The 26204-nt window shown below is 40.7% G+C and overlaps 1 protein-coding gene across 8 annotated transcripts in view; it reads left to right on the forward strand.

The window, feature by feature from the left end:
- PLEKHA8 (pleckstrin homology domain containing A8) overlaps nucleotides 1-26204 on the forward strand; it is a 93809-nt gene that overhangs the window by 22342 nt on the left and 45263 nt on the right. For 3 of the 8 annotated variants that reach the window (XM_045052553.1, XM_003982903.6, XM_019825644.3), the window contains exons 2-12: nucleotides 690-806; nucleotides 2034-2189; nucleotides 3571-3695; nucleotides 7372-7530; nucleotides 8517-8557; nucleotides 10297-10451; nucleotides 12329-12488; nucleotides 12880-12965; nucleotides 17392-17450; nucleotides 18283-18413; nucleotides 19045-19115. In XM_045052553.1, coding sequence (XP_044908488.1) covers nucleotides 690-806; nucleotides 2034-2189; nucleotides 3571-3695; nucleotides 7372-7530; nucleotides 8517-8557; nucleotides 10297-10451; nucleotides 12329-12488; nucleotides 12880-12965; nucleotides 17392-17450; nucleotides 18283-18413; nucleotides 19045-19115 — 1260 coding nt within the window. Of the gene's footprint in view, nucleotides 1-689; nucleotides 807-2033; nucleotides 2190-3570; nucleotides 3696-7371; nucleotides 7531-8516; nucleotides 8558-10296; nucleotides 10452-12328; nucleotides 12489-12879; nucleotides 12966-17391; nucleotides 17451-18282; nucleotides 18414-19044; nucleotides 19116-20232; nucleotides 20968-26204 lie in introns of those variants that run through there. The other 5 variants (XR_006594329.1, XR_002153778.3, XR_006594330.1 and 2 more) reach the window with 3 other exon arrangements.

The raw sequence follows: 26204 nt of genomic DNA on the forward strand, positions 1-26204 counted from the left end.
AGCCTGCTTGTGCTCTGCCTATATCTCTCTCAAAAATAAACACTAAAACAAACAAATAAATAAAAAGAAAATGATAATGTTCAGGAAACAATAATCTTTTACCTTAAAAAAATTAAAAATCAGGGGCACCTGGTTGGTTCAGTCCATTGAGTGTCTGACTTTGACTTCGGCTCAGGTCATGATCTCACAGTTCGTGGGTTCGAGCCCCATATCAGGCTCTGTGCTGACACCTCAGAGCCTGGAGCCTGCTTCGGATTCTGTATCTCCCTCTCTCTCTGCCCTCCCCCACTCCCACTCTGTCTCTCTCTCTCTCTCTCTTTCAAAAATAAATATTAAAAGAAAATTAAAAATCAAAGATTAATAGTACTATATTAATGGAAAAAAGAATAAAAATCATCGGTAATCCTATTAACTATCATCAGAATCATCACTATATTCCTGGCCCTTGCAGACTTCTATACATTATGTGACTAAAAATATATGCCCCTATGGGTGTTTGTTTCTAATTTTAAAAATGAGATCACGCATACTGGTATTTTCTAACCTACTTCTTTCCCTTAGAATTTCCCCTGGAATTTAAGCTCCTCGGAGCTGGGACCCAGCTTCCTTTATCAGGTCCCGCTCCTGTGTCCTGAGAGGCACCTCACATGTAGGCCATAATTGAGACCTGCTCTTGCTTCTGTTTTCAGGTTGGCAGCCTCGATGGTTCCTTCTCTGTGGGGGGATATTATCCTATTATGATTCTCCTGAAGATGCCTGGAAAGGTTGCAAAGGGAGCATCCAGATGGCGGTCTGTGAAATTCAAGGTGAGAAACCAAGGCATTTCTAAGTTTTCTTTTTCTTTCTGTCTCCCCCACAAAATAAAAAAAGGACTGGCCTCTGCGTGCCTTTCTCTGCTATTCCTGTAGTACAGAGATACATAGTGTTATGTCCCAAAAGAAAGCCTTACAAATAAGACCTAAAACTGCAGACAATTTTTACAGGGAGGTTGTTTAAAATGTATCAAAATAAATGAGAGCAACGCGCTTCACCACACATCTAGTGCTCATTCTTGATTCACTTGCTCACCTGAAGCCAGGGACTCTTTGCAAAGTTTATGCAAGTCTTTTTACTGCAGCATCAAACACTTCTGTGTGTAAATCAGGACACACACACACACACACACACACACACACACACACCTTCTCACCGCCACCACATTACTTAAAACAAGCAAACGCATAAAGACCTGCAAATAGCCTTTACTTCTTGGTTTGGAGACATCTTGAGACATGCTGAGAAGATGAGGCTTCAAAACAGATTAGAAGGATATTTTGGGGTGAGGTAGGGGGTGAAGGAGAGTGTGGTTTGCTTATTTCTTCTCCTGAAGGTCTCCGAGGCAATTCTCACACTTTTGATCTAACTTGTGAAGGACGGTAGAAAAGGAAGAATATGTGTTCTTGATTGCTTTCCAATAAACCCAAGAAGGTACAGGGGCACACCCTTACTTACGGGCGTGCAAGCCTTTTTGGCCTCAGAGCAGCATACTTTACACACACAAGCCAAAAGAGAGATTCTATCTCTATTCTGATAAGGAGAATTGAGTACTTCTTTTTTAGTCTTGGTGATACCTTGGAGCCAGCCAAGGTTTTTCCTTCTTATCAGCAGAGGCACCTAGAAAGAGATAAATAAACAGGGGAGGTGGTAAGGGCTGGCATCCCCCCTTGGAAGAAGCCTTTAATGACTGGCACCAGTTGAGCTCAAGAATTTGGGTAGGGTAGGGCACCAGATAGAACTCTTCTAAGTTTCTTTTATCTTCAATTTGTTTTTCATGTTTGTTTATCCTTGAGAGAGAGAGGCAGAGCATGAGTAGGGTAGGGACAGAGCAAGAGAGGAACACAGAATCCGAAGCAGGCTGTAGACTCTGAGCTGTCAGCACAGAGCCCGACGTGGGGTCAGATCATGACCTGAGCCAAAGTCGGATGCCTAACGGACTGAGCCACCCAGGCACCCTAGCTCTTCTAAGCTTCTGACCTCCCTCTGCCTGTTCTCAGTTCATTCTGTAGATAACACTCGCATGGACCTGATAATCCCTGGGGAGCAGTATTTCTACCTGAAGGCCAGAAGCGTGGCTGAGAGACAGCGGTGGCTGGTAGCCCTGGGGTCAGCCAAGGCTTGCCTAACAGACAGTAGGACCCAGAAGGAAAAAGGCAAGTATCGATTGTTCTGTGGTCTGGGAAGCTTGGGAATCACCCACTGGCATCTCTGGGTTCCCATATTTGTATCTTGCCTCTGACCACCTAGCCAGCTTTTTATATCCTGCAAATGCCATATACATCTGGAATTTAAACCACAGTCTGTATCTAACTCCTCTCTCTTGGCATCTCATAGTAGAAAGAGTACAGGCGTTGGAGCCAGATACAGCTGGATTCAAATCATGGCTTTGTAGGTACTGGCCTTCGGCCTTGGCATAGGTCACTTAATCTCTCTGATTCTCAGCTTCCTCTTATTTTAAAAAGATGTAAAAGTCTACATTAGAAGGATTGCCGTAGGATTCATCATTATACGAAACTGTCTAGGACCCAGTCTGGCACAGAGTTGACCTTTGGTAGAGAATAGCTGAGCCTTGGATCAGGGCACTTTCTGCAGTAGGACCCCACTTTCCCCTCCCTTTCCCTGGGGTGGGATGGATACTCATTGCCGGGTTGCTGCTGCTTAATGCTCATTAACTTGACATCGTTGTCTCCTGAGAACCATGGCACAGCTTTCTATGTGGACTATGGGAAGAGTGCCTCAGCCCTAACCACCACCTTCCCAGCCCCCCACCCATATATATGCACCTAGAGAGATAGGCGGGAGATGAGGCCTCTTTCTCATGACAGGTGTGGCAGATGTGCTTGACTCTTCAAGTAGACACAGTAAAATGGCCTCTTCCTTGGTTGTTTTTTAATGCTCACTCAGGAGCAAATTCTAGACACTGTCAGCTTTGACTCAGATCAGGTTGTAACATGCAGCTTTTTCATGGGACAAAAAACAGAAGTGATAATGACTAGCTGAGCCCTCAGTGAGGGAGCAGCTGGAGCACTGTGCTAATGAGGTCTCAGCAGGTGCACAGAGGGTGTCATTAGCTTTGACAGGTGGCATGCTGAACCAGTTCTGTGAATTAACAAGCCATCTTATTAGTGGTAATTGCACGTTACAGAACAGTTTCCCAGTTTTGAGCACTGTTAGCAGGTAGATAGCTATGACCCCATTTTACAGATAGGGAAAACTGTAGCAAATACCAAAATTCTGAACCATTGACTCTTTGCTCCCAGTTCTGACATTAAAGGATAAAAAGTATGCTGTGTCCTTCTTCCTGTACTGGTGATCATTCAGTACCTTGGCCCCAAAAATAATATAGATTACAAAAGACCAGAAATCTCTTTATTCTGTTTTTCTTGTCCTCATATCTTCACTCGTATCTTATCTATAACCCATACCATAAACATCTGACTTTAGATATAGGTTATATATTCCACTCCATGGTATGCTAACTAGTAAATTGTTTATTTATCCTGATAATTACATTATTATCATTTTATTATTTAGAGTTTGCTGAAAACACTGAAAACTTGAAAACCAAAATGTCGGAACTAAGACTCTACTGTGACCTCCTCGTTCAGCAAGTAGATAAAACAAAAGAAGTGACCGCAATTGGTGTGTCCAGTTCTGAGGTAAAATATTACTTGTCTTAGCCACATGAAAAATAGTGCCAGATGTTGCTTACAGGTAATGATTACTCTCACACAATCCCTGACTGTTTTGGAATTTACTATTTTTCTGGAGGAAAAAGTAACAAAATTCAAGAGAGAAGAAATGTGCATTTTTGGGATACCAAGAAATGTGCATTTTTGGGATACCAAAAAATGCATTTCAGCATATGGAGGCATATAGTTTTCCTTCACAGAATGAATTCAGGATTAATTGATACCCTTTGGAACCTTTAACATTGCTGCTGGTGTACTAAAATATGCTTCTGTCCATTTGCATCACTTTTTAAAATACAGCCTTACCTGTCTAGCACAGCTACTTCTGTAGGTGTGGCAACTAACGTGCCAGCATCATGTTTTTCAGTAATGTGTATCTGTCACCTTTGATAAGACTAACAAGATTTGATTTGATTTTATTTATTTTATTTTTATTTTATTTTATTTTATTATTTTATTTTATTTTATTATTTTATTTTACACAAGCTCTATACACAACATGGGGCTTGAACTCACGACCCGGAGATCAAGAGTTGCATGCTCTACTGACTAAGCTAGCCAGGCACCCCTGTAACAGGATTTTATTGGTGAAATAGTAATTGTTGCTTTAGTATAGACTAGTGCTTTCAGAGATGGAGACACAGCTTTCTTTTCCATCCATTGTCAGTAAGGATTGTGATTTTTAATGTTTATTAATAAAGCTGTCATTCATTCATCCTAAAAAATATGTTAAAAGACCTGTCTGGTGTTGGGTATTGAATGGCTCACACTACCCCCAGAGGGTCTCTGTTCTACTCTCAGAGTAATTATAATCTAAACAGCAGTGCCTACAAAATGAAGAACGTGCGGATCCTAATTAATGGTTTTAGTAGAAGAATATTATGTTACTAGTGGTATGTGTGCTTTCAGTGTTTCTAAAGAAGGGTGATTTAACTCATTTTCATTCACCTCCTTTTGGGTTCTCCTATCCATTCAGCAACTGCCTGTTGTGTACCAGACGCTGTGCTGGGGGAGGGGAGGAGAGGGATACCAAAAGAACATTTCAGTCCTGCTCTTGGGGTGTTTATAGGTCAGAGCAGTGATTCTCAGCCCAGAGCAATTTTGCCCCGCGGGAGACATTTTTGGTTGTCACAACTGAAAGAGTGCTATTGGCATCCACCGTATAGAGGCTAGGGTGCTGCTTAACATCCTGCCGTGAGCAGGAGAGCTCTCCCCCTTCTTCCCCCACTACAAAAATGAGCCAGCCCCTCATGTCAGTCGCGCCAAGGTGGGGAAGCCCTCCTGATCTAATGGGAAGGGAAAATGTGAACATAACAATTTTTAATTCAAGGGTGCCTTGGGAACTTGCTCATGAAACTATGGTTGTGATAGTGTGATTTATAATAAAAAATATATATTTGGTCTTCATAAGAAGTATGTATTTGGCAGAGATCCTAAAACCCTTGAAATTTCCTGTGATGAGAATGATTAAGTTGTCTTTTGTTGTGTTGAGGAGACTTCTCTTAAAGTGCCTAAGCCAGAGGCCTGGTTGACCTAGGACCCAACCATGTGATTAGAGGGTTAGAACATTCAGACCCACTCACCCACCCCCACCCTCATCTCCTGGGAAGGAGGAGGGGCTGAAGATTGAGTTTAATCCCAAGTGGCCAATGATTTCATCAATATTCTATGAAATGAAGTTTCCATAACCCCAAGAACAGGGTCCAGAGAGCCCCTGAGTTGGTGAACACATGAAGGTTCAGTGAAAGTGATCAGAGAGCGTGGAAGTTCTGAGCCTGTTCCCAGGTGCCTTGCCCTATGCATCTGTTTCTGCGTTGTATCCTTTTCGAATAAACTGGCAATCTAGTGAGTAAAATGTTTCTCTGAGATCTGTAAGCAACTCTAGCAAATTAGTCAACTGAAAGGAGGGGGTTGGAACCTCCAGTCTGTAGCAGGTCAGTCAGAAGCACAGGGGACAAGCTGGACTTGACATTGGTGTCTGAAGTGAGGGTTGTGGAGCAGCCCTGCCGGACTGAGCCCTTACCCTGTGAAATCTGACACTTATCTTCAGGTAGATAGCGTCACAATTTAGTTGAATTGTAGACACCCAGCTGCTGTCAGAGGTTTGCTTGGTGGTATGAGAAAACCCATGCATTCATAATCAGTGTCAGAATCATAGTGGTCCACAACCAGTAAAATCACCTGCTAGCTTGTTAGAAATACAAAATTGAAGAAAATACAGAGGCTACTCTTAAAAGAGAAAAATTCAACTGAGTAAATTTTAAAAATCTTACTGACTTGATTTAGCAGCTCATGAATTGGGCAGCATCCCATCTAGCAGATCGAAAGGAGCTCTGAAAAGCTGTACAGGGCTAGAGATTTTTTATAGACCAAAGTGAGCAGGAACAAGGAAGTTCTACTGGGCATTTGCTGATTAGTTAAAGCAGGGTTACTTTCCTCATGTAGAGCAAAGGGAAATCTTGGAGCTGGGTCAGGTACCTTGTGCTGATCGCTTGACCCTAGGCCTGCCTTGTCTAGGATAACCAAGCATAGAAACTTGGAGATTTTGAGTCGCTAATGTGAGGCTTAGCATGAGCGACTCCATCTCGGGCCCAATCTAGTTTCTTTTATACCACTAGATGTGTCTACTGTACTCTCTAGTTGAGGTATGACCTCAATTCCCTGAACAACTTACTAATACCAATATTCAGAGGAAAAACACCCTGAGCAAGTAAAATAACTGGAAGAAAAATGATGTTCAAAAGAATTACAGTTGATGGGGCGCCTGGGTGGCTCAGTCGGTTAAGCGTCCGACTTCGGCTCAGGTCATGATCTCGCAGTCCGTGAGTTCGAGCCCCGCGTCGGGCTCTGTGCTGACAGCTCAGAGCCTGGAGCCTGTTTCGGATTCTGTGTCTCCCTCTCTCTGACCCTCCCCCATTCATGCTCTGTCTCTCTCTGTCTCAAAAATAAATAAAACGTTAAAAAAAAAATAAAAAAAAAAAAGAATTACAGTTGCTAAAACCTCTCAAACTCATCTGTACTGAAATCCAAAAACCTCATTTGACTGAGGGTTGATGGGGGGTGGGAGGGAGGGGGGGGTGGGTGATGGGTATTGAAGAGGGCACCTTTTGGGATGAGCACTGGGTGTTGTATGGAAACCAGTTTGACAATAAATTTCATATATTGAAAAAACAAAAACCTCATTTGAAAGTAAACAATGAATTTATGGTTTCTAATGCTTCTCTTCTAGAACCTCATTTTTACTCAATGGGAGACATTTCTCCATTGATTCCACAGCTCTTTAGTCTGTGTGATTCCGTTTCAAGCCTGCCACCCCCTTACATAAGACCTGAGGGCTCTGTGCCCAGCACCTGGCACAGTTCCAGCATCTAATACTGTTGAACTGAAGAAATTTGTTGCCTTCATCTGGAGTAGGGGGTGTGAGTGTTGAAGGGTCAGACTGAGGGTAAGGCTTGTCTATGGTTAGTAGATAAAGTGGACACACTCGTTATTTTTCTTTTGTAATTGATGTACGTATTTGTCCAGCAAAGTAGGTGGGTACATTATTACTACACTGTGGATAAAAACCTCTAAGGACATTCCACAATTGGGCTCTTTCTTTTTTGGCAAGGTAAAGGAGTCTTCCACTCTCGTTGTTTCATAGGAGGGAATTGATGTGGGAACTTTGCTGAAATCAACCTGCAATACTTTTCTGAAGACTCTGGAAGAATGCATGCAGATCGCAAATGCAGCCTTCACCTCTGAACTGCTCTATCGCACTCCGCCAGGTTCACCGCAGCTGGCCATGCTGAAGTCCAACAAGGTAAAGGCCAGCTCAGGTTGGCCGCAGAAGGGCATGAGGAAAAGTTAAAAATGATACAGTGAACAATGTTATCCATCCCCCTTTAGTGACTGAGAAAGACATTTTTTTAGTAGACTTCCCTTTATGTCCACTCACATATTTCGGTCCTCAGTCCCCCATGTCCATTTGTTTTGGCAGTTTTACCACCTAAACCTCTGATGTAGCTAGCCTCTTATCAGCCTCCTTATCCAGTGAATCTTGCCAAGATTGGTGGTTGCCTTCTAACTAGTTGCTTTCACCCTGACCTTCCAGGCGGCCGATGGTATTTCCATTCATGCGGTATAAACTGGACCACTTTACCCTACACCACGCCATGCCTTCCTCATCGCCAAAGGTTAAAGTCAGAACTTAACCCCTTCTCACACCACCAGCCTCTTTGTCATTACCTGGCTGAACATACTAACAACATGTATCCCCCCCGGTGACATCTTTGCACCATTTCCCAGTGCCAAGAATGCTGTTCTTTCTCACTTACCTTTCCCTGGTTAGTACTTCCTCATCCTTCAAGATTGAATCTCTCCTTTCCTGAATCCCTAAGTTGGTCTAGGAGCTTCTCCTCTATGCATGCCCCTATTTTAGCGTTACTCTGTATTGAAATTACCTTAAGGGTAGGAGCCTCCATACTGTTTATACTTCTAGTATTTGAAACGGTGCTGCATCAGAATCTTAATTACAAGAAATCCAACCACCAAAAGTTTGGCTATGGTAATTAGATCCTTCAAAAGACCCATCTTCCTCTTCCTTAGAAATTTGGGTACACTTGTTTGAAAAAATACAGAGGACTGGTTGAGATCAATGACTCCCTTTGGGGAACAATCTAAAATTATTCCTTTGAGTGGAGCAGTTATGTTATGGTCATATTTACCACTTTTATGTGTGATAAGACTCTGAATATGCTCTGTTGGAACTTTAACACAAAGCTTTCATTTTTTTTGCTTCTTTTAAAGATGAAACATCCTATTATACCGATTCATAATTCATTGGAAAGGTACAGTAACTCTTTTGGTTTTTTCTTCTTTCTAAAAATAAAAAAGTAATTTTTTATTGTTGGTTTAAAAGAAATAAAAATATGCTGATCATGATTTGAGGAGGTGCCAGAAAGAAACAGTATCTCATCTTCCACTTTGGGGTGAGCTTGAAGCCATGCAGATCTTACACTCAGCTCTGACTGCCCAGGGAGATGTCTGCATTCTCCCTCATCTGTGGATGAATCTGCCCTCCACATGTAGTAACTTTTCATCACTCTAGTGTGCCGAGGGTTGGAACCGCCTCTCGTGGAGGAGCCAGGCATTGACGTCAGTGTGCTTTTATCCAGAAAAGACCGTACGATTTTATGTTATTTAAAAATAAAAAGCTTAGGTAGCTTTACAAGTTGAATAAAAAACTTAATATCAAAATCTAAACTATTCCTCTAAATGATCCTTTGATTTTAGAAAAAAAGTACACATTTTCATAGTTGTGTTATTATTTGGGGTCTTTATTCAGTTATTGTTTTATATAAACATTCCTGTATTTTGACTTACTCCGTATATTTGTCCTTTCAAATTATTACTTAACGTTTCATCTCTTTGTATACTATTGTTTGCTTTAGTACAAGGATTGTTCCAATTTGGTTACCATTTTTTTCTTGTTCTAGATATTTCTACTGGGAACATCTTTGTAGATTTTTTGTGTCTGACATTTCCTTAATATACTCCTACATTTTTAATTGCTAAGTTGAAGTATGGCATTTCTTTAAAAATAAATACTTTTCCTGGAGTCACCAAATAGCTTAGCCCCTTTGTCTTTGTTTTTATTAGAAGGAAATATTTTTGTTCTTATTTGGCTAGGTATAATCACTTACGATAAGGCACCATGGTTGTCCCTTTAACAAAATCAGCTCTTCTGCTTGCCTGTTAAACACTTTTCCTGTCACCCCAAAGAGCAGCCTGTTCTCAGGATGTATCCTGTGTTCTCCTGCTTCTTTTCTGTCACACGTAACTTTTTAGGGAGTGGTCATTCTCCCCTGACCACGGCATGTAGCTTCTGGACAGTTAACTGGTAGGCGAACAGGTAGGAGTGGCCAGTGATTCTGAGAGCTGAAGAGAGAGAAAAAACTTCCCAGGGAGAAGCTGAGAAAAGCTAGAAAACTGTTAAATGTGTCCATGTAGAAAACTGATTGAAAAACCAAAGAGCTGTCAAGGACTGTTTCCTGTTGCTGGTGGGGAGCAGGAAGTTTGAATCCACTGAGGGTCCATGGAAAGCCAGGAACGGCTCTTTGATTTCAGAACTCCAGTTGGCAGACAGGCCTGCTTCCGTCACAGGCACATACCTGCCTTGGGGGCAGGAGGCTGAGACATTTGGCCGATTTAACAATAGTGGTTTCTTTTTTTTTTTTTTTTTTTTTTTAACGTTTATTTTATTTTTGAGACAGGGAGAGATAGCATGAACGGGGGAGGGTCAGAGAGAGAGGGAGACACAGAGTCTGAAACAGGCTCCAGGCTCTGAGCTGTCAGCGCAGAGCCTAACGCGGGGCTCGAACTCACGGACCTCGAGATCATTACCTGAGCCGAAGTCGGATGCTTAACCGACTGAGCCACCCGGGCGCCCCAACAATAGTGGTTTCTAATCACTGTTAAAAGTAGTTGGTGCTTGTGAACCCTTCCTCTCTTTCAAGATCTACCTGTACAGTCTGTTTAAGACCAAATAATTGGACTTTTTGCCTTTTTTCCTTATAAAAAATTTCAGGCAAATGGAGTTAAACAATTGTGAAAATGGATCTTTACATATGGAAATCAATGATGATGAAGAAATCCTAATGAAAAATAAGAGCTTATATTTGAAACCTGCAGAGATAGATTGCAGCATATCAAGTGAAGAAAATACAGACGATAATATAACAGGTAAAAATGAAAGTAAAGTCTGAAGCAAACCATTGAACAGTAGGATCTTGGGAGTTTGATTCTTTATCCATGATGTGACACTTGAGGCATTGGCCTCAAGACAGTGTGCTAGGAGTGCCTAAGGCAGACATTAGCTGGATCACATAGGTCACTCCACAACGTTGTGCCAGCCCATCTGACCCAGTGTTGAGAAGGCAGGATGAAGAGAATTGACCTGTTCACTGTTCTGTGATGTTCGTGGGCTGCGGCGAGCAGCAGTGGGCAGCAGCTGTCTGTGCTGACTTTTTAGAGAATATGAGGATTTCACTGGCCCTCTGCTCTAAGTCTCAAGATCCTTTGAACTTAAACTATGATGTCAGACTTAACAGAGTATAAAGTTATGGCAGTTCAGGTTGCTGTCCTCCTGGTTTCTGGTAAGGCCTGCGGATAGCACCGTTCACCAACCACCAGCAGGTTTCCACCCAGCCTTCTCTGTGTCCCTCAAGCCAGAGTCCTACACTTCAGGTCAGAGCTTGTAGAGATGCCGCCCTTTCAAATTTGCTAATTCCCTTGGCTCTAACCACTAAAACCAACTTCAGATCAGTCCAAGACAACTGTATTAGAGCTTTTAATTGTGTTGTAAGTGTTTAATAATTATTTTGGAAATAAAATTTTAAATAAGTTTCTTGCTCATCTCCCCGGAAATAACAAAGACCCTGTTTTTTTCCAGATGAGCTGGGGACAAAGAAGGAGGGTTTTCATAGCTAATGATCTGAGGCAAGCAATCCACACAGTGCTGATGTCTTATCCCTTGAGTAAATAATAAAGACAGGGGAATTTCTGTGGAAACAGTACTGTAATTTATTTGACCCAATAATTTTACTTCTAGGAATTTGTCTTCAGGGATAGTCAAGTTTAAGGACAAATATCTGTGGACGGGGATGTTCTTTATGACATTACAGTGATTTTCATTATTCATGGTAGTTATAAAGTCACTGTAGACACTGAGTTAGTAAATACTGAACCATTGCTCTTAGGGGAAATACAAAGTTAGGTTCCTGCAAACCCCTATTCACATTTCGGTCGTCGACTGATCAATGTGTATAACCTTGTTTTATGTGTGTTTCTGGTTAAAGACATCTTACTGAATATGTATTGTTAATTCATTAACATTGAACCCATGGTCAGCAGTACTATAATGGCAGTGCTTCATTCGTGCCTGAATGGAGCTCACCTAACACATGTATTTTCTCCATAAGGCCCATCACAGCCTTCTTACACGTCAGAGCACGAGACAGCACTGCACTTGGGGGCACTTGCAAACAACAAAATCAATAACAGAACGCACAAAGCGTGACCCTGTATAAACACACGCGTATGGTGTGAGAACTGAAGCAGGAAGGCAGTTTGTCACCTTGGTTGACCTCAGCTGGGAACGTGTATATCAGGCAACTCAAATGTTTCACCACTGTACACATGTCTACAAATGACTGCAAAAGTGCCACAAGCATTGGTTTTAGGATCACAGATAAACTTTATCAAGAATACAAATTTGCAAATACAGAATACACTAATAGTGAGGATCGACAGTATTTATAAACACTGAAATTTTAAAAACCACGTGCCATCCACGCGAGCTTGATGCAATATTATATGGCCATTAGAATGGTATTTTAAAAAGTATTGAATGATAATGAAAATATTCACGATAAACTGTTGAGTGAAAAGTTTACAAATCTACATGTATTTAAACCCAAATTCGTGCATGTGTGTTGTGTGTGTGTCTGTGTAGTATTTCACTGATTTTTATTTCTGTATATTACTCCGTGTTTTAGAAATATTCAACACTGAATGTGTGTTAAATTTTATAATAAATAATAAGTATCTCCTGTTCACAGTCCAAGGTGAGATCATGAAGGAAGAAGGAGAGGACAAGCTGGGAAATCATGACAGCAGCTTGGCACAGCCTGGATCAGACTCCTCAAGTAGCTCTCCAGAATCCCACTGGGAAGAAGGCCAAGAAGTTATCCCGACTTTCTTTAGTACCATGAATACCAGGTATCGTGTACTTTCTAAAGTCACTGACAGTTGGACACCAGCTTCCCTTCTGGAAGTCAATCCTGGTGCTCCTTTCAGATGATGGCGTACTATCACAGAATAGAGGAGATGCTATACCACGTGTGTGCTTTTCTCTTTACCTGTCTGAAGCAGCGGATGAGAAGAAATTGAATTGAGACTATACTCTGAACAAATTTTAGCTTGCTTTCATACACTGTCTTTGGAAAATGATTTTATTGCACCATTTTATAATAGAAAAGCAATCACTGAAATCAAGCCAAATGACTTGCCCTACAGAGGGGCAGCTGTTTTCATGGCTACCTCTGAATTGCAGAGAGTGCTAATGTTGTATTTTCAATCTTTCCTCCTCTATATCACTCTGTATCATTAGCTTTAGTGACATTGAACTTCTGGAAGACAGTGGCATTCCCACAGAAGCATTCTTGGCATCATGTTATGCTGTGGTTCCAGTATTAGGTAAGGTTACTGCATTTGTCTTGAATTCATTAGTCTCTGGAATCTGTCTCACTGCTGTTGTTTTGCAGAAGTATCCTGAACTGTATGTACGATGAAGTGACCCTTCTTAGCTATTCCTGCATGTCACCAGCCACGTACGTTGAAACTGTGTGACCTTAAGCGTTATTCCACGTTTCCGTTTGATTCCTGCTTGTGATTAAACGTTGACCACAAAGCAGTATAAGGAAAAATAGGAATTTTGTATTCCAGAAATCATACTTAAAAGCAAGCAAGAGTGGAAGGAGTAGAGGAACAGACCTTCAAATCCATTGGTATAATGAAAAAAATTTTACCAGTTAAAACATTTTTTTCAAGGGCTTAAAAATTCTATGTATAAATTTAACTCCAAATTACATTTACTTTTTATATAGAGTCAGTAGAACCAGGAATCACTAACATGTTGAAATTTGCTTCATGACCTATTTAGCTGTGCATCTTTTTAATTCACATTTTTAAATTTTGTGTATCTTTTTTGAAATTGAGATATAACTTACATAGAACTTAAGTGTTACGATTCGGTGATTTTTGACAAACACACCTACCCCTATGTAATCCGTATCCCTATCAAGACTAGAATGTCTTCAGCACCCCAAGGCGACCATTTCATTGATTTCTGTCACCATAGATTAGTTTTGCTAATCTTTCCTAAAATCTCATGTAAGGGGAATCATTATCTACTCTTTTGGATCTGTTTTTTTCTCTCAGTATAATGTTTTCATCCTTATTGTTACATGTATCAGTAGTTCATTCCCTTTTATTGCTGAATTGTATTCTATTAAATGAACATACCACAATTTGTTTATTTATTCTTCTATTGATGCACCTTTGCGTAGTTTCTTGTTTGGAGCTATTATAAATTATATCACTCTGAATATTGTGTCTGTGAACATATTTTTTCATATCTTGAGTAAATACCCAGGAGTAGAATTGCTGATTCATTGGATTCATCTGGTTAACTTTATAAAAAGTGACTGCACAATTATACACTTCAAGCAGCAATGTAGGAGTATTGTGGTTGCTTCACATCTTCACAAACACTTGGTGGTATTGGAGTTTTTGGTTCTGGCTATTCCTGTGAGTGTTTAGGTATCCTTGTGGCTTTAATTTGTGTTGGGGAGGAAGAAGTTTATGCCCTTAACGTTCTTCTAGCTGGCCCAAGAATCAGATTGACATGAGACAGAATAACAGGAGAAAATCAAATGTAATTCCGTACATACAGAAAATCCACACAGACATGAAATTTCAAAGACAGACAACATGAGACTTATATGACATCCTGACCTAAGGAAAGGGGCAGGGGTCTGGGGACAGGATACAAAACCGAGGAAGATCATTAGTAGGAAGGTGAAAGGAGATGGTTGGAAAACCAAGGCTGGGCTGTTATGCAGATAAGTTTCTTAAGTAAAGAGGAATCTGCTAATTGGTCTCTTCCTGGAACAGGCTTTTCCTTTCCAATGTAAATTTAGGCAGTCAAGGGGAAGGTAAAGAATTTTTCCTGAATCTGCTGGGTTTTGATTGCTTTTCACTCAAAATAATCTTCATGTTCCAAGTGGTCCATCTTGGTGTGGCCTGCCCTTGACCCCTACACTTCCCTGATGACTAATGATGTTGAACATTTTCTAATATAATTTATTGGCCTTTGCTATCTCCTTCGTTGTAAAGTCTTTTCCAATCTTTAATCCATTTTTAAAAGTTGGTTAATGTTCAGGGCTCCTGGGTGGCTCAGTCGGTTAAGTGTCTGACTTCGGCTCAGGTTATGAACTCACGGTCTGTGAGTTCCAGCCTCACATCGGGTTGTGTGCTGAAAGCTCAGAGCCTGGAGCCTGCTTTGGATTCTGTGTCTCCCTTTCTCTCTGCCCCTCCCCTGCTCACGCTCTGTCTCTTTCTGTCTCAAAAATAAGTAAACGTTAAAAAAAAAAAAATTTAAGTTGGCTAATGTTCTTCCTACTGAATTGAAAGGATTCATTATATATTCTCAAAAACATGTCATTGTAGACGTATGTATTATGAGTATTTCCCCCCAGATTGTGGCTTGCCTATTTCTTTTCTTAGTGTCTTTAAAGAGCAGCTTCTAACATTCATGAAATCCAGTGTATCTGTTTTCTTTTTATAGTGCTTTTGGTGTCTTAAGAAATCTTTGTTTATGGGGCACCTAGGTGGCTCAGTCGATAAAGTGTCTGACATTGGTTCAGGCCATGATCTCACGGTTTGTGAGTTTGAGTCCCACATTGGGCTCTGTGCTGACAGCTCAGAGCCTGGAGCCTGCTTCGGATTTTGTGTCTCCCGCTCTGTCTGCTCCTTCCCTGCTCGTGCTCTCTCTCTCTTTCTCTCTCAAAGATAAATAAACATTAAAATTTTTTTTAAAAAAAGAAAGAAATCTTTGTTCACATCCAAGGTCATGAAGATATTCTCTTGAGTTTTTTTTATACCTTTTAGTTTTGATTTTATATTTACATTTATACATCTTGGACTTAGTTTTTGTATGGTGTGAGGTAAGGGTTGAGAGTCTTTTTTTTTTTTCCCTTTGTGATATCTGGCTGTTCAAAAACCATTTCTTGAAAAAACATTATTTTCTCTTTTATATTATTTTGGCCACTTTGTTGAAAATCAGTGAACCTTTTAGGTGTGGGTCTGTTTCTGTACTGTCTTCTGTTCCAGTAGTCTGTTTATTTTTTCTTATGCTAATACTTATATTGTCTTAATTACTTGCCTTTATATTAAAGCTTGAAATCAGATAATGTAAGTCTTCCAATTTTATTATTCTTTTTCAAGATTGTTTTGGCAATTCTAGGTCCTTTGCATGTCCATATAAATTTTAACTTTTCAATTTCTATTGAAAAGGATTTTGATTAAGATCATATTGAATCCAGGGGCGCCTGGGTGGCGCAGTCGGTTAAGCGTCCGACTTCAGCCAGGTCACGATCTCGCGGTTTGTGAGTTCGAGCCCCACGTCAGGCTCTGGGCTGATGGCTCGGAGCCTGGAGCCTGTTTCCGATTCTGTGTCTCCCTCTCTCTCTCTGACCCTCCCCCGTTCATGCTCTGTCTCTCTCTGTCCCAAAAATAAATAAACGTTGGAAAAAAAAAAAAATTAAAAAAAAAAAAAAAGATCATATTGAATCTGTAAACCAATTAGGAGGAAATTTACTTCTTAAATAATTTTGAGTCTTCTAATCTGGAAGCATGCTGTTTCTCTCCATTTACTTAAGTCTTTATTTTCACAATGTTTTGTATAGTTTTTAGTGTAGGTGCCTTATACATTTTTGTTAAGAATAAATTTTAGAATTTTATGATTTTTGATGCCATTGTAAAAAGTATTTCATCTTCCAGTTGTTGATTGACAGCATACAGATACAGTTGCCTTTTGTGTATTTTATAATATTTTATAATCATGAGTGAGTTAATTTTATAGAATACATCTTCAGTGTTTATTGAAGTATCTTTTTTTCCTGTACTTTTGTTAATAATAGTGAATTACATTGTTTGGATGAATTTAAGTCTACTGTCTTGCTATTTCTATCATCTTGCTGTTTATTTTCTATTTGTTCTACCTGTTCCTTGTTTCTTTTTATTCCCTTCTTAAATTCTAGCCAATCAATTAATTTTTTATTATTCTGTTTTATTTCCTATTTTAGCTTTTTAGCTACCTATCTTTGTCCCTGCCTCTTCCCCTTTTCTTTCTTCCTTTCTTTCTTTCTTTTTTTTTTTTCTTGGATCAATCAGGTGCTTTTTAGAATTCCATTATTTTTTCTCTTCTGGCTTTTTACCTCTACCCTTCGTTATTTTTTTAACTGCTCCTGTCCCACAGAAATATTCGAACCACATACATGATTTTAAATTTTCTGGCAAACACATTAAAATAGTAAAACGAAACAAGTGAACTGATTTTTTAAACTAATTTTAGTATATTTTATATAATTTAGTATATCCAAAATATTATCTTAACTTGTAATCAATATAAAGAAATGGCTAATGAGATATTTTGCCTTCTTTTTTTGATACTGAGTCTTTGAAATCTAGTATTTTATACTTCTAGTACATTTCAAGTTGGAATAGCTACATTGCAAGTGATAGGTGGCCCACATATTTAGTGGCTGCCATATCGGACAATGCAGCCGTAAAGATTACAATATGCACTGTGAACATATAAGATTATCCTCACTTGACACTTACTTAGGACCTTATTATAGTTACCCCGGAATGGTGTGTAATAGAAAAAAGTGATGATAGTGTCCTAGAAGCCTTTGAAACTTATGTTTGGAAAATGATTTAAAAGCAAAAAAAAAAAAAAAAATGGGGGGAAAAAACATGCTAAATTTTGTCACTGTAAAAAATACTTTCCACTTGAAATCGTTGCTTTTTTAAAGATGTTTTCAATCTTTTCTTCTAGACAAACTTGGCCCTACGGTGTTTGCTCCTGTTAAAATGGATCTTGTTGGAAATATTAAGGTGAGTGTACAAGCTTGTCTCTACAGAGACCATATCATATATTTGGAGGGAGTAGTGCATGAAATCTCATTCAGAAACACATGATTGTTGACTTTATACTCAAGATGAAAAGTACAGGCCAGCTGTGAGAAAGGTTCTGAGGCAGAAAAAAAAAATACTTTAGAAACAGTATTTTTAAAACCTTGAGACTATTTAATTCTAGCTTAAGCCTCATGAGAATTCTCAAACAAAGGAGTGCCTGGGTGGCTCAGTGGGTTGAGCATATGACTCTTGATTTCAATTCAGGTCATGGGATCAAGCCCCGCATCAGGCTCTGCACTGGGCATGGAGCCTGCTTAATTTTACTCTCTCTCTCTCAGGGTGCCTGGGTGCTCAGTCGGTTAAGCGTCCTACTGTTGGTTTTGGCTCAGGTCATGATCTCACGGTTCGTGGGTTAGACCCCACATTAGACTCTGCACTGACAGTGGAACCTGCTCGAGGTTCTCTGTCTCCCTCTCTCTCTGCCCATCTCCTGTTTGTTGTCTGTCTCTCTCTCTCAAAATAAATAAATATTTTTTTAAAAAAGGATTCTTTCTCTCTCTCCCTCTACCCCTCTCCCCTGCTCTCACTTTTTCTCTCTCTCAAATAAAAAAAAAAATTTTTTAAATAAAAGAAACAGAATTCTCAACTAAAACATATTACCTTGAGAACATAAGGAAAAAGGTAATAGAGGCTTAATTTGTTTTGATTTCTTAGAGGCCTGCTTGACAAGTTTATGCATCTCCATGTTATACTGGTTTACTTGATAGCTTTAGCATTTTTAACTTAGATTGTTTCCCTGCTTTTCCTGCAGAAAGTAAATCAGAAGTATATAACCAACAAGGAAGAGTTCACCACCCTCCAGAAGATAGTGCTGCATGAAGTGGAGGCAGACGTAGCCCAGGTTAGGAACTCAGCTACAGAAGCCCTGTTGTGGCTGAAGAGGTGAGGCAGCTGGGATGGGGCAGCAGTTGAAATCCAGCTCAGTTGAGATGCTACCAGCAAAAAAAGTGCCCTGCAAAGACTGCTTCTGAGTGGGGGATCTAACCCAGTAGCCTTCTCTAGAAGGCCTGATGAAGAGAACACCAGCTCTTTTTTGTCCTTCCCTTCTGATGATGATAAACATTGTTAATATTAACAGTATATGTAAGATAGGAGTCTTAAAGGGTGATAGACTTGACTGGTTCTCTTTAAGTCAGTGGGTCACAAACTTTGGCAGCATCCAAGTCACCTGGAGGGCTTTCTTCAAAATGCGGATTGCTCCAGTCCAAACTCAGACTTTCTGACTCATTAAGCCTAGACATGGGGGCCCAGAACTAGCATTTGCAACAAGTTCCTAGGCGGTACTGAAGCCACTGGTCCTGGGACTACATTTTGGAAACCACTGTTTACGTATATCAGATGAGAAGGGTCTAGACCAAACTAAAGGGAAATGACAGGGAAGAAAGGACTGCTATGTAACTTGACCTCTGTTGCTGTGTCCAAGATATTGAAGAAGCTGGTATCTGCCATTTCTTTATACTCATTCAACATAGTGGACGTTGAAAATAATATTTCTTCCTCTCTTTTGTTTTAGAGGTCTCAAGTTTTTGAAAGGATTTTTGACAGAAGTGAAAAATGGAGAAAAGGATATCCAGACAGCCTTGAGTAAGTGTCCTTTACATTTTGATTGATCCACTGAATAGGATATGGAACGGAGACCCCTAGAGGAGGAGACTGGCAATAGGGGAAATTTCTGCTTTTCCAGATTTCATTTGGTTTCTTTTCTATTTCATTGTTATTATTGTCTGTTTCTTATATGCTCTGTTAAAAAAAAAAAAGAACCCATGAGATTGTGACCTGGTAATCTAGATCTGGCTTATTAAAAATCAGTATATCTTAAAGAAGAGCTGAATCAATGCAGAGCCATCTCTTAATAGGAAAGCGTAATATTTTCAAGAAGTGAGTTCCTCCTAATCTTCAAATACAGTGTAGTTCTATAAAATCAATATCCCCAGAGAAGCTAGTTTTGGAGACCATAACAGAGAGGGCTTGGGGAATTTGCTCTGGAGTGAAATGAAAGATGGGTGGTCGTCGTCGTCGTCATCATCATCATCATCATCATCATCATCATCATCTTATAGTCCTCAAATGCCTCGTGTTCGTAGTGGTAGACCTGAGACTAAGATGGTCAAAGGAGGCCAGCCTGTATCTCCAGCATCTTAATGCAGTGGCTGAATATTGTAGGCGCCTAGTAAACATTGGGTGGATGGGTAGATAAGTGGTGGATCTATCAGATTAGTTTTGGAAAACACTAACGACTCAGAAGCATCCTTATAGTGTTCCTGACAGAGCGACTGAACTCTCACTCTCAGCCTAAAGGAAGTTCTCCCACCGTTGGCCTTGAGGCATGAGGGGTGGGAGTGGGGATTGAAATTCCATCTTACTTTGAAGCGCTATATTATTTTGATGTAGAGGAGTATGTGGTCAAGCTCGAAGTAGCCATGATTCTAAATAACGAAATGAGTGTATTAGATGCTTCTGTTTGGGAAAGGGAGCCAGTATTCCCTGCAACATTTTGTCAGTGTCAGGAGTGAGCTCTTCCTTCTGTTCATCTTCCCTCTGGGCCATGAGTCCTGAGGGATTCTGCCCTCCATGTGCTTTTCTGAGGCCTTCCTATCTAGAAACTTGCTAATGTGCCATGAAACAAAAAAAGCTGGGTTTTTTTTGTAACACTTTATGAAGAATTTAGACAACTTAATCCTCATATCAATCCATTTTACAGGTACCCCAAATTCTGAGAGATTAAAATACATGCTAAGGCCACAAAAGATCTGGAAGCGGAAGCACTTTGGGCCCCCTGCCTCAAAAGTCTTCATTTCTCCCACAAAAGGTCTTCTCCACCAACCCTGGGCTACCTGCATTTTCTGGGCTTCTCATATATCCCTGAATTCTAGGACAGTCTGCGATATTCTCCCCTATGTGTCCTGATTTCAGTACTAAAAGTATATTCACCATAGCAGTTCGTGCTCCCTAATCAGTATCCTCAAACTTTATGACTTTTGGAAAAATTAAGATCTTGGGCTCTCTGGATCCCACCACTTGATAGCACCACTTTGGCAATTTATTGACCTTTCTGTTTCTCGGTTTCCTCATCTATAAAATGGGGATGATGATACCATTTCCCTAAAAACGTTGTCGTAATGATTAAACAGGTTCATGCATATAAAAAGATTAGAAAAGTGGCACATAATAAACACTTAATAGAAAATAGCTTCTCTTGTTTATATTTTCATCATCATGACGTATGAAGTTGATAACCTGCCAGAAAATGGGGCTTATTTGTCCCAAATCAGAAATGAAAACTTTACAGAGCTCTGGTGCCAAACCAGAAATTTCTCTCTATGCGAACTTCCTAGCGTGGAAATTTCACACTTGTAGGTTCCTCCACTGCAGGAAATACAGAAGCTGTGGGATTCAGCAGTGTGCCTGGCGGGCTCCACCTGTCACATGATGCTGTTGCTGTGTTGAGGCTGTCTGTGTGAGGGGCGGGGGGGGGGGGGGGGGGGGGGGGGGGGGGGAGTGCTAGCCTCCTTCAGCCCCCTCCTGGAGGCGGAAGAGAACTGCTTACGGGACACACAAGTGAAAACAGAGAAGCTTGGCCCCCTGGAGGTAGGGAGGAAGTCGAGGATATCCCCCTTTCTGCCGACCTCCGCCCCTGAATCCGCCCTTTTTCTCCCCTACTTTTTACTTGATTTGGAATCTGGGCCCTCCCAAAGAGAGGGCAACCTAGAAAGGGAAATGCTGCTTCAAAACCAAAGTCAGTTTTTCCTTCCCTCTCTTCCCCTTCAGCACGGTTTTCAATGGGAAGGAAAAGAGGGCTGTAAATTTGAGACTTTCCTTCTGATGTTCAAGATGGTTTCAGAAGTCTTCAGGATTTAAATCCTGTTTTTGCTTGTAGGAATTCCCTAGTTTCCTGCTGCTGTTCAGTATGAAGAGAAAGTTCCTCTAAGCAACCCACTCTCCCCTCTAGATGCAGATGCAGCAAGCTCTGAGCAAACAAATAGTTTTATAACAAGGGTTCACACACTAGCTACTTTGAGCCAACAGGCTCCTTGATGCGAATTTCTTCTGGGCTAACCGCGTCTCTTCTCATTTTGAAAGCATTACCTTTATAAGTAGAACTGATATCTTGTCTGAAATTTAGGAATATAGGTAAAAGAGAGGGTATATGCCTATATTTGTATAAGCAAATTAGCTTCCTTGTTTTAAGTTCTAAAATTGAATGTGAATCATTGTAGTAACAGCTACTATTTACAGAGCACACAGTGTAGGAATGGCACCAGGTTCTTGATAAACATTTCATTTAATCTTCCAGATACTCCTTTTGTACAGTGAGTAAACTGAGGTCTAGAGAGGAAAAATACCTTCCCTAAGGTCTCCAATCTAGATCAGTGGTTCTCAAAGTGGTCCCAGGAGAGCATCTTCATCACCTGCAAACTTAGTAGAAATGCAGACTACCAGGCCCCACCCACACCTGCTGACAGCAACTCCAGGGACACGGGGCACTTAGCAAGTCCTTCGGGTGATTCTAATCCATGATAAAGTTTGGGACCCACTCATCTAGAGCTAGGACGTTGAAGGTACCTGTCACTTGGCTACATTTTGATTATTTGCGAATTTTGATTGCATCTGAATGATTAACCAATGAACTGAAATAAAAGTGCTGAAATTAGTGCCATAGCACTAATCAGTTAATTTTGCCTCCTTTTCGTGATAGTTAGCTAGTTGTCCAATGACAGGAAAGTTTTCCTAATCTAGAAACAGCAAGATAGTAGAGATAAATTACGGATAAATCTTGACTAGTACTCCCAAATTTGAAAACACTGCTTAAGACAGGTTTTGAGGTAAATGTTCATAAAACTTATATGATCTCAGTGGTCTTAAAAATGGGGGGTGATACAGGGGTGTCTGAGTGGCTCAGTCAGTTGGGCGTCCGACTTAAGCTCAGGTCATGATCTCACAGCTTGTGAGTTTGAGCCCCGTGTCAGGCTCTGTGCTGACAGCTCAGAGCCTGGAGCCTGCTTCAGATTGTTTCTCCTTCTCTCTCTGTGCCCCCCCCCCCCCCCCCCCGCAACTTGTGCTCTGTCTGTCTCTCTCTCAAAAATAAACATTAAAAAAAAAATGAAAGAAAGAAAGAAAGAAAGAAAGAAAGAAAGAAGGAAAGAAAGAAAGAAAGAAAGAAAGAAAGAAAGAAAGAAAGAAAGAAAGAAAGAAAGAAGAAAGAAAGAAAGAAAGAAAGAAAGAAAGAAAGAAAGAAAGAAAGAAAGAAAGAAAGAAAGAAAGAAAGAGAAAGAAAGAAAGAAAGAAGGAAAATAAATGGGGGTGGGGGTGATATAGATAAAATCCTAAATGACGCATTGGAAGCCTTGACATGTATTAACTCTCTGGAGAATGTAAGTATAGTCATTATATTGCTGAAGTTCTGTGGCCTAGACTGAGTATCCAGCATCTGGAGGCCTTAGGCCTTATACTGCCCCCTTTTGCATTTGAACCATTACTTGGATTTCCTGTCATAATGATCAGAGCGGATGGTCTCGTGTCAAGGGCTGCTCTTGAACCCGTAGATGCCCTATGGCATTCTCTAGAGTTCATTCTAAGGGAAGAGTTAGGTCCACAAGGCAGATGTGTTGAATGGTCCACCCTATAGCTGAACCCCTCCATTCGCAGATGCCACGTCAAAATGAGCTTTTGGAAAGCCTCCTTGTAAGTAGAAGGCAGAAAAGTGGCTCTGGCATTCCTGTACCATTATACTATGTTATATGCTCTGCACTGTCCCCTAAACGGGATAGCATATTGCCACATCCCTCACCCCGGGATGATTCCATCAATGTCAGGTAGACATTGACCCAGAATAAAAACTTTAGTAGGGTGCTCAGTTGTGTGTTTAATATGAAAGGCTTTCACAGGCAAGAAGAGCTGTGTGAGAGAGCTAAAGTCGGAACTCATGATCTGATATTTAGCACCAAATCATAACTTGACTGGTTATTCTGAAAATACCGTGAAATAGGAATCAAATCCTGCCCTCTCCCAAATTACTCACAGCCTGTGCCTTTCTTGAATGGCAGGCTTGGCTTACAATGCATGTTTTGTCTTCATAATGCCTAGAGTTAACAAGGGGTAACTCTGGGGACTTGCTTCACTTCTGTCCATTGGTTATTATTTGACTTTCCTTCATACATTCATTTTTGTCTGAGGCTTGGTCACTATAAAGAATTCAGGGGGCACCTGGGTGGCGCAGTCGGTTAAGCGTCCGACTTCAGCCAGGTCACGATCTCGCGGTCCGTGAGTTCGAGCCCCGCGTCGGGCTCTGGGCTGATGGCTCGGAGCCTGGAGCCTGTTTCCGATTCTGTGTCTCCCTCTCTCTCTGCCCCTCCCCCGTTCATGCTCTGTCTCTCTCTGTCCCAAAAATAAATAAATGTTGAAAAAAAAAAACTAAAAAAAAAAAAAGAATTCAGTACTCTCCTAGTAGCTCAGTTTTTTGTTATTTTTTGTTTTATCATAAATATTTCAGACATTTCGCAAATATCTACCATTTGACCAAATATATAAAATAGTTCTATAGTGTACCCATGTATCCCTTGACCCCACTCGTCCTTATATTCTCCAGAGAAGATCTTTCACCCTGAATTTGCTATTTATGGTCATATGCGTTTTTATAATTTTTCTGTACATTTATGTGTCTATAAATAGTGTTGAGGATTGTACTGCAAGTGTTAAACTCATATACTGTACATTGTATACAAATTCATTCAGTATTATTTTTCAGATTTATTCACTTTCCAACCTCTCTTGGTTCCTGATTCTTGCCAAGCACTGGCTAGCATGGTCCATTTGCAGAGCTAAGATGATTGTCATCTCTTAAACTCAGTGAATGATTGATTCCACCTTTCCCAGCTTTGCTTATATACTTTTTGCGATCTCTCTTAAAACTTAGATTGGCATTTCTCCTTTGTCTTCTTTACAACCCAAAGTAACTTGACAAATTCTTAACCAGTTACAGATTGACAGTAGAGAAACTGTCATACTCAGTTCCTGGACAGAACAGCGTGTACCAACAGTAAGGGAAAAGTTGTTCTCTCTCGCATGCTATAACAGGTTTAGGCAAAACCAATCACTAAATACCTCAGCAAATTTCTGGAGCACCTGGCTGGCTCAGTCAGTGGAGCATGAGACTCTTGATCTCAGAGTTCTAGGTTTGAACCCCACACTGGGTGTAGAGATTACTTAAAAATAAAATCTTTTATTATTTTTAAAAATATTTACTTTGAGAGAGAGAGCACAAGCAGGGGAGGGGCAGAGAATGAGAGGGAGACACAGAATCCGAAGCAGGCTCCAGGCTCTGAGCTGTCAGCACAGAGCCCGATACAGGGCTTGAACTCACAACCTTACCTGAGTCGAGGTTGAACTCTTAACCGACTGAGCCACCAGGCACCCCAAAAATAAAATCTTTTAGAAAAATAAAAATAAGTAAATGCCTCGGCAAGTTTCTGAGCTACCAGTAAAGAAATCGGATTTATTTTATTTCCAGAATAAGGTTCTGATTCTTGCTGGAAAAAGGACATTTTTTATTTTCATTATTTTGTTTCACAAAGAGTACACATTAGTTTTTAGCAGAATGGTTTAATGTGACAAGAAGAATGCCCCAGTTCTCATTGCTTTTAGCTTTGTGATCTTGGGCAAATCACCATCTCTCCGGGTCTTCTGTTTCTTCTTTTGTAAAAGGAAAAGAATTGGGCAAGGTGATTGTCATGGCTTCCTACTCAGAAATTTTGACTCAGTCTCTGAGGAACTGACACATCTCAAAGATCTGGGAGAAGGGGATCATTTATGTCTCTCAGAGGCCAAAAATACTTCCAGGTTATAGAACATGCATTATGATAATGAATGGATATTACAGTGAAGATTAATGTGTTTCATTATCTAATCTTCTCTAGGTAACCAAAATAGGTCAGGCTTAGACTTCATTTTATTTTAATGTAGCCTCACGTGGCAGGGATATTTGCAGCCCTAGAAGTCAGCTAAGGACTTTGGCAAGACTTTTTTTTTTTTTTTTAACGAATTTTCTTTCATTTGTTGGTTTTAAATTGCAATAGTGTTCTTCCCGGACCTGGGAAGGGACCCAGCCCAGTTTCTCTGGTTCCTTCTTCTCCTGTTAGACTAGCCGGCCCACATTTTACCCAGCAGCAGAGTTCTTCTCTGGCAAGGTGTGGGCACAGCGAGGCAACTGCCTCCAGAAGGGCTGGGCGGGAGGACACAGATCGTGCTGCTGTGCACGAACACTCCCCCGTCCTGAGCCCAGACCGCCCACGTTATTGGGACTCATGGCACCCATGTTTTCCTGCTGTCCTAAGGAAGGTGGCACGAAGTCGAGTTTCTGGGCTTTTTTAAATGGTTGACTCAAGTAGCAAAGCGTAGGAAAGGTGTAAGCCCGTGAGGTTGGCGTAGCACTCACTGGATCCCGAGCCTTTGTAAACAGGCAGTTTGTCCAGCCAGGAGTGCTTTGGAGCCCAAGACTGAGGACCCAGATGGCTGTGTTTGCGGCCTAGCATAACGAAGTGTAAATCTCACCTTGTTACTTCCCTGACCACAATTCCAAATCAGAATGGTCACGACTGTTAGGAGAAAATAACACAGTCTGTATAGGAAAAAAGACTAAGAGAGTGAACCCCCCGGAATGCCCACCTGGTTATCTCT

This window comes from Felis catus, chromosome A2 (assembly GCF_018350175.1).
Source record: "Felis catus isolate Fca126 chromosome A2, F.catus_Fca126_mat1.0, whole genome shotgun sequence".
Lineage (NCBI taxonomy): Eukaryota > Metazoa > Chordata > Mammalia > Carnivora > Felidae > Felis > Felis catus.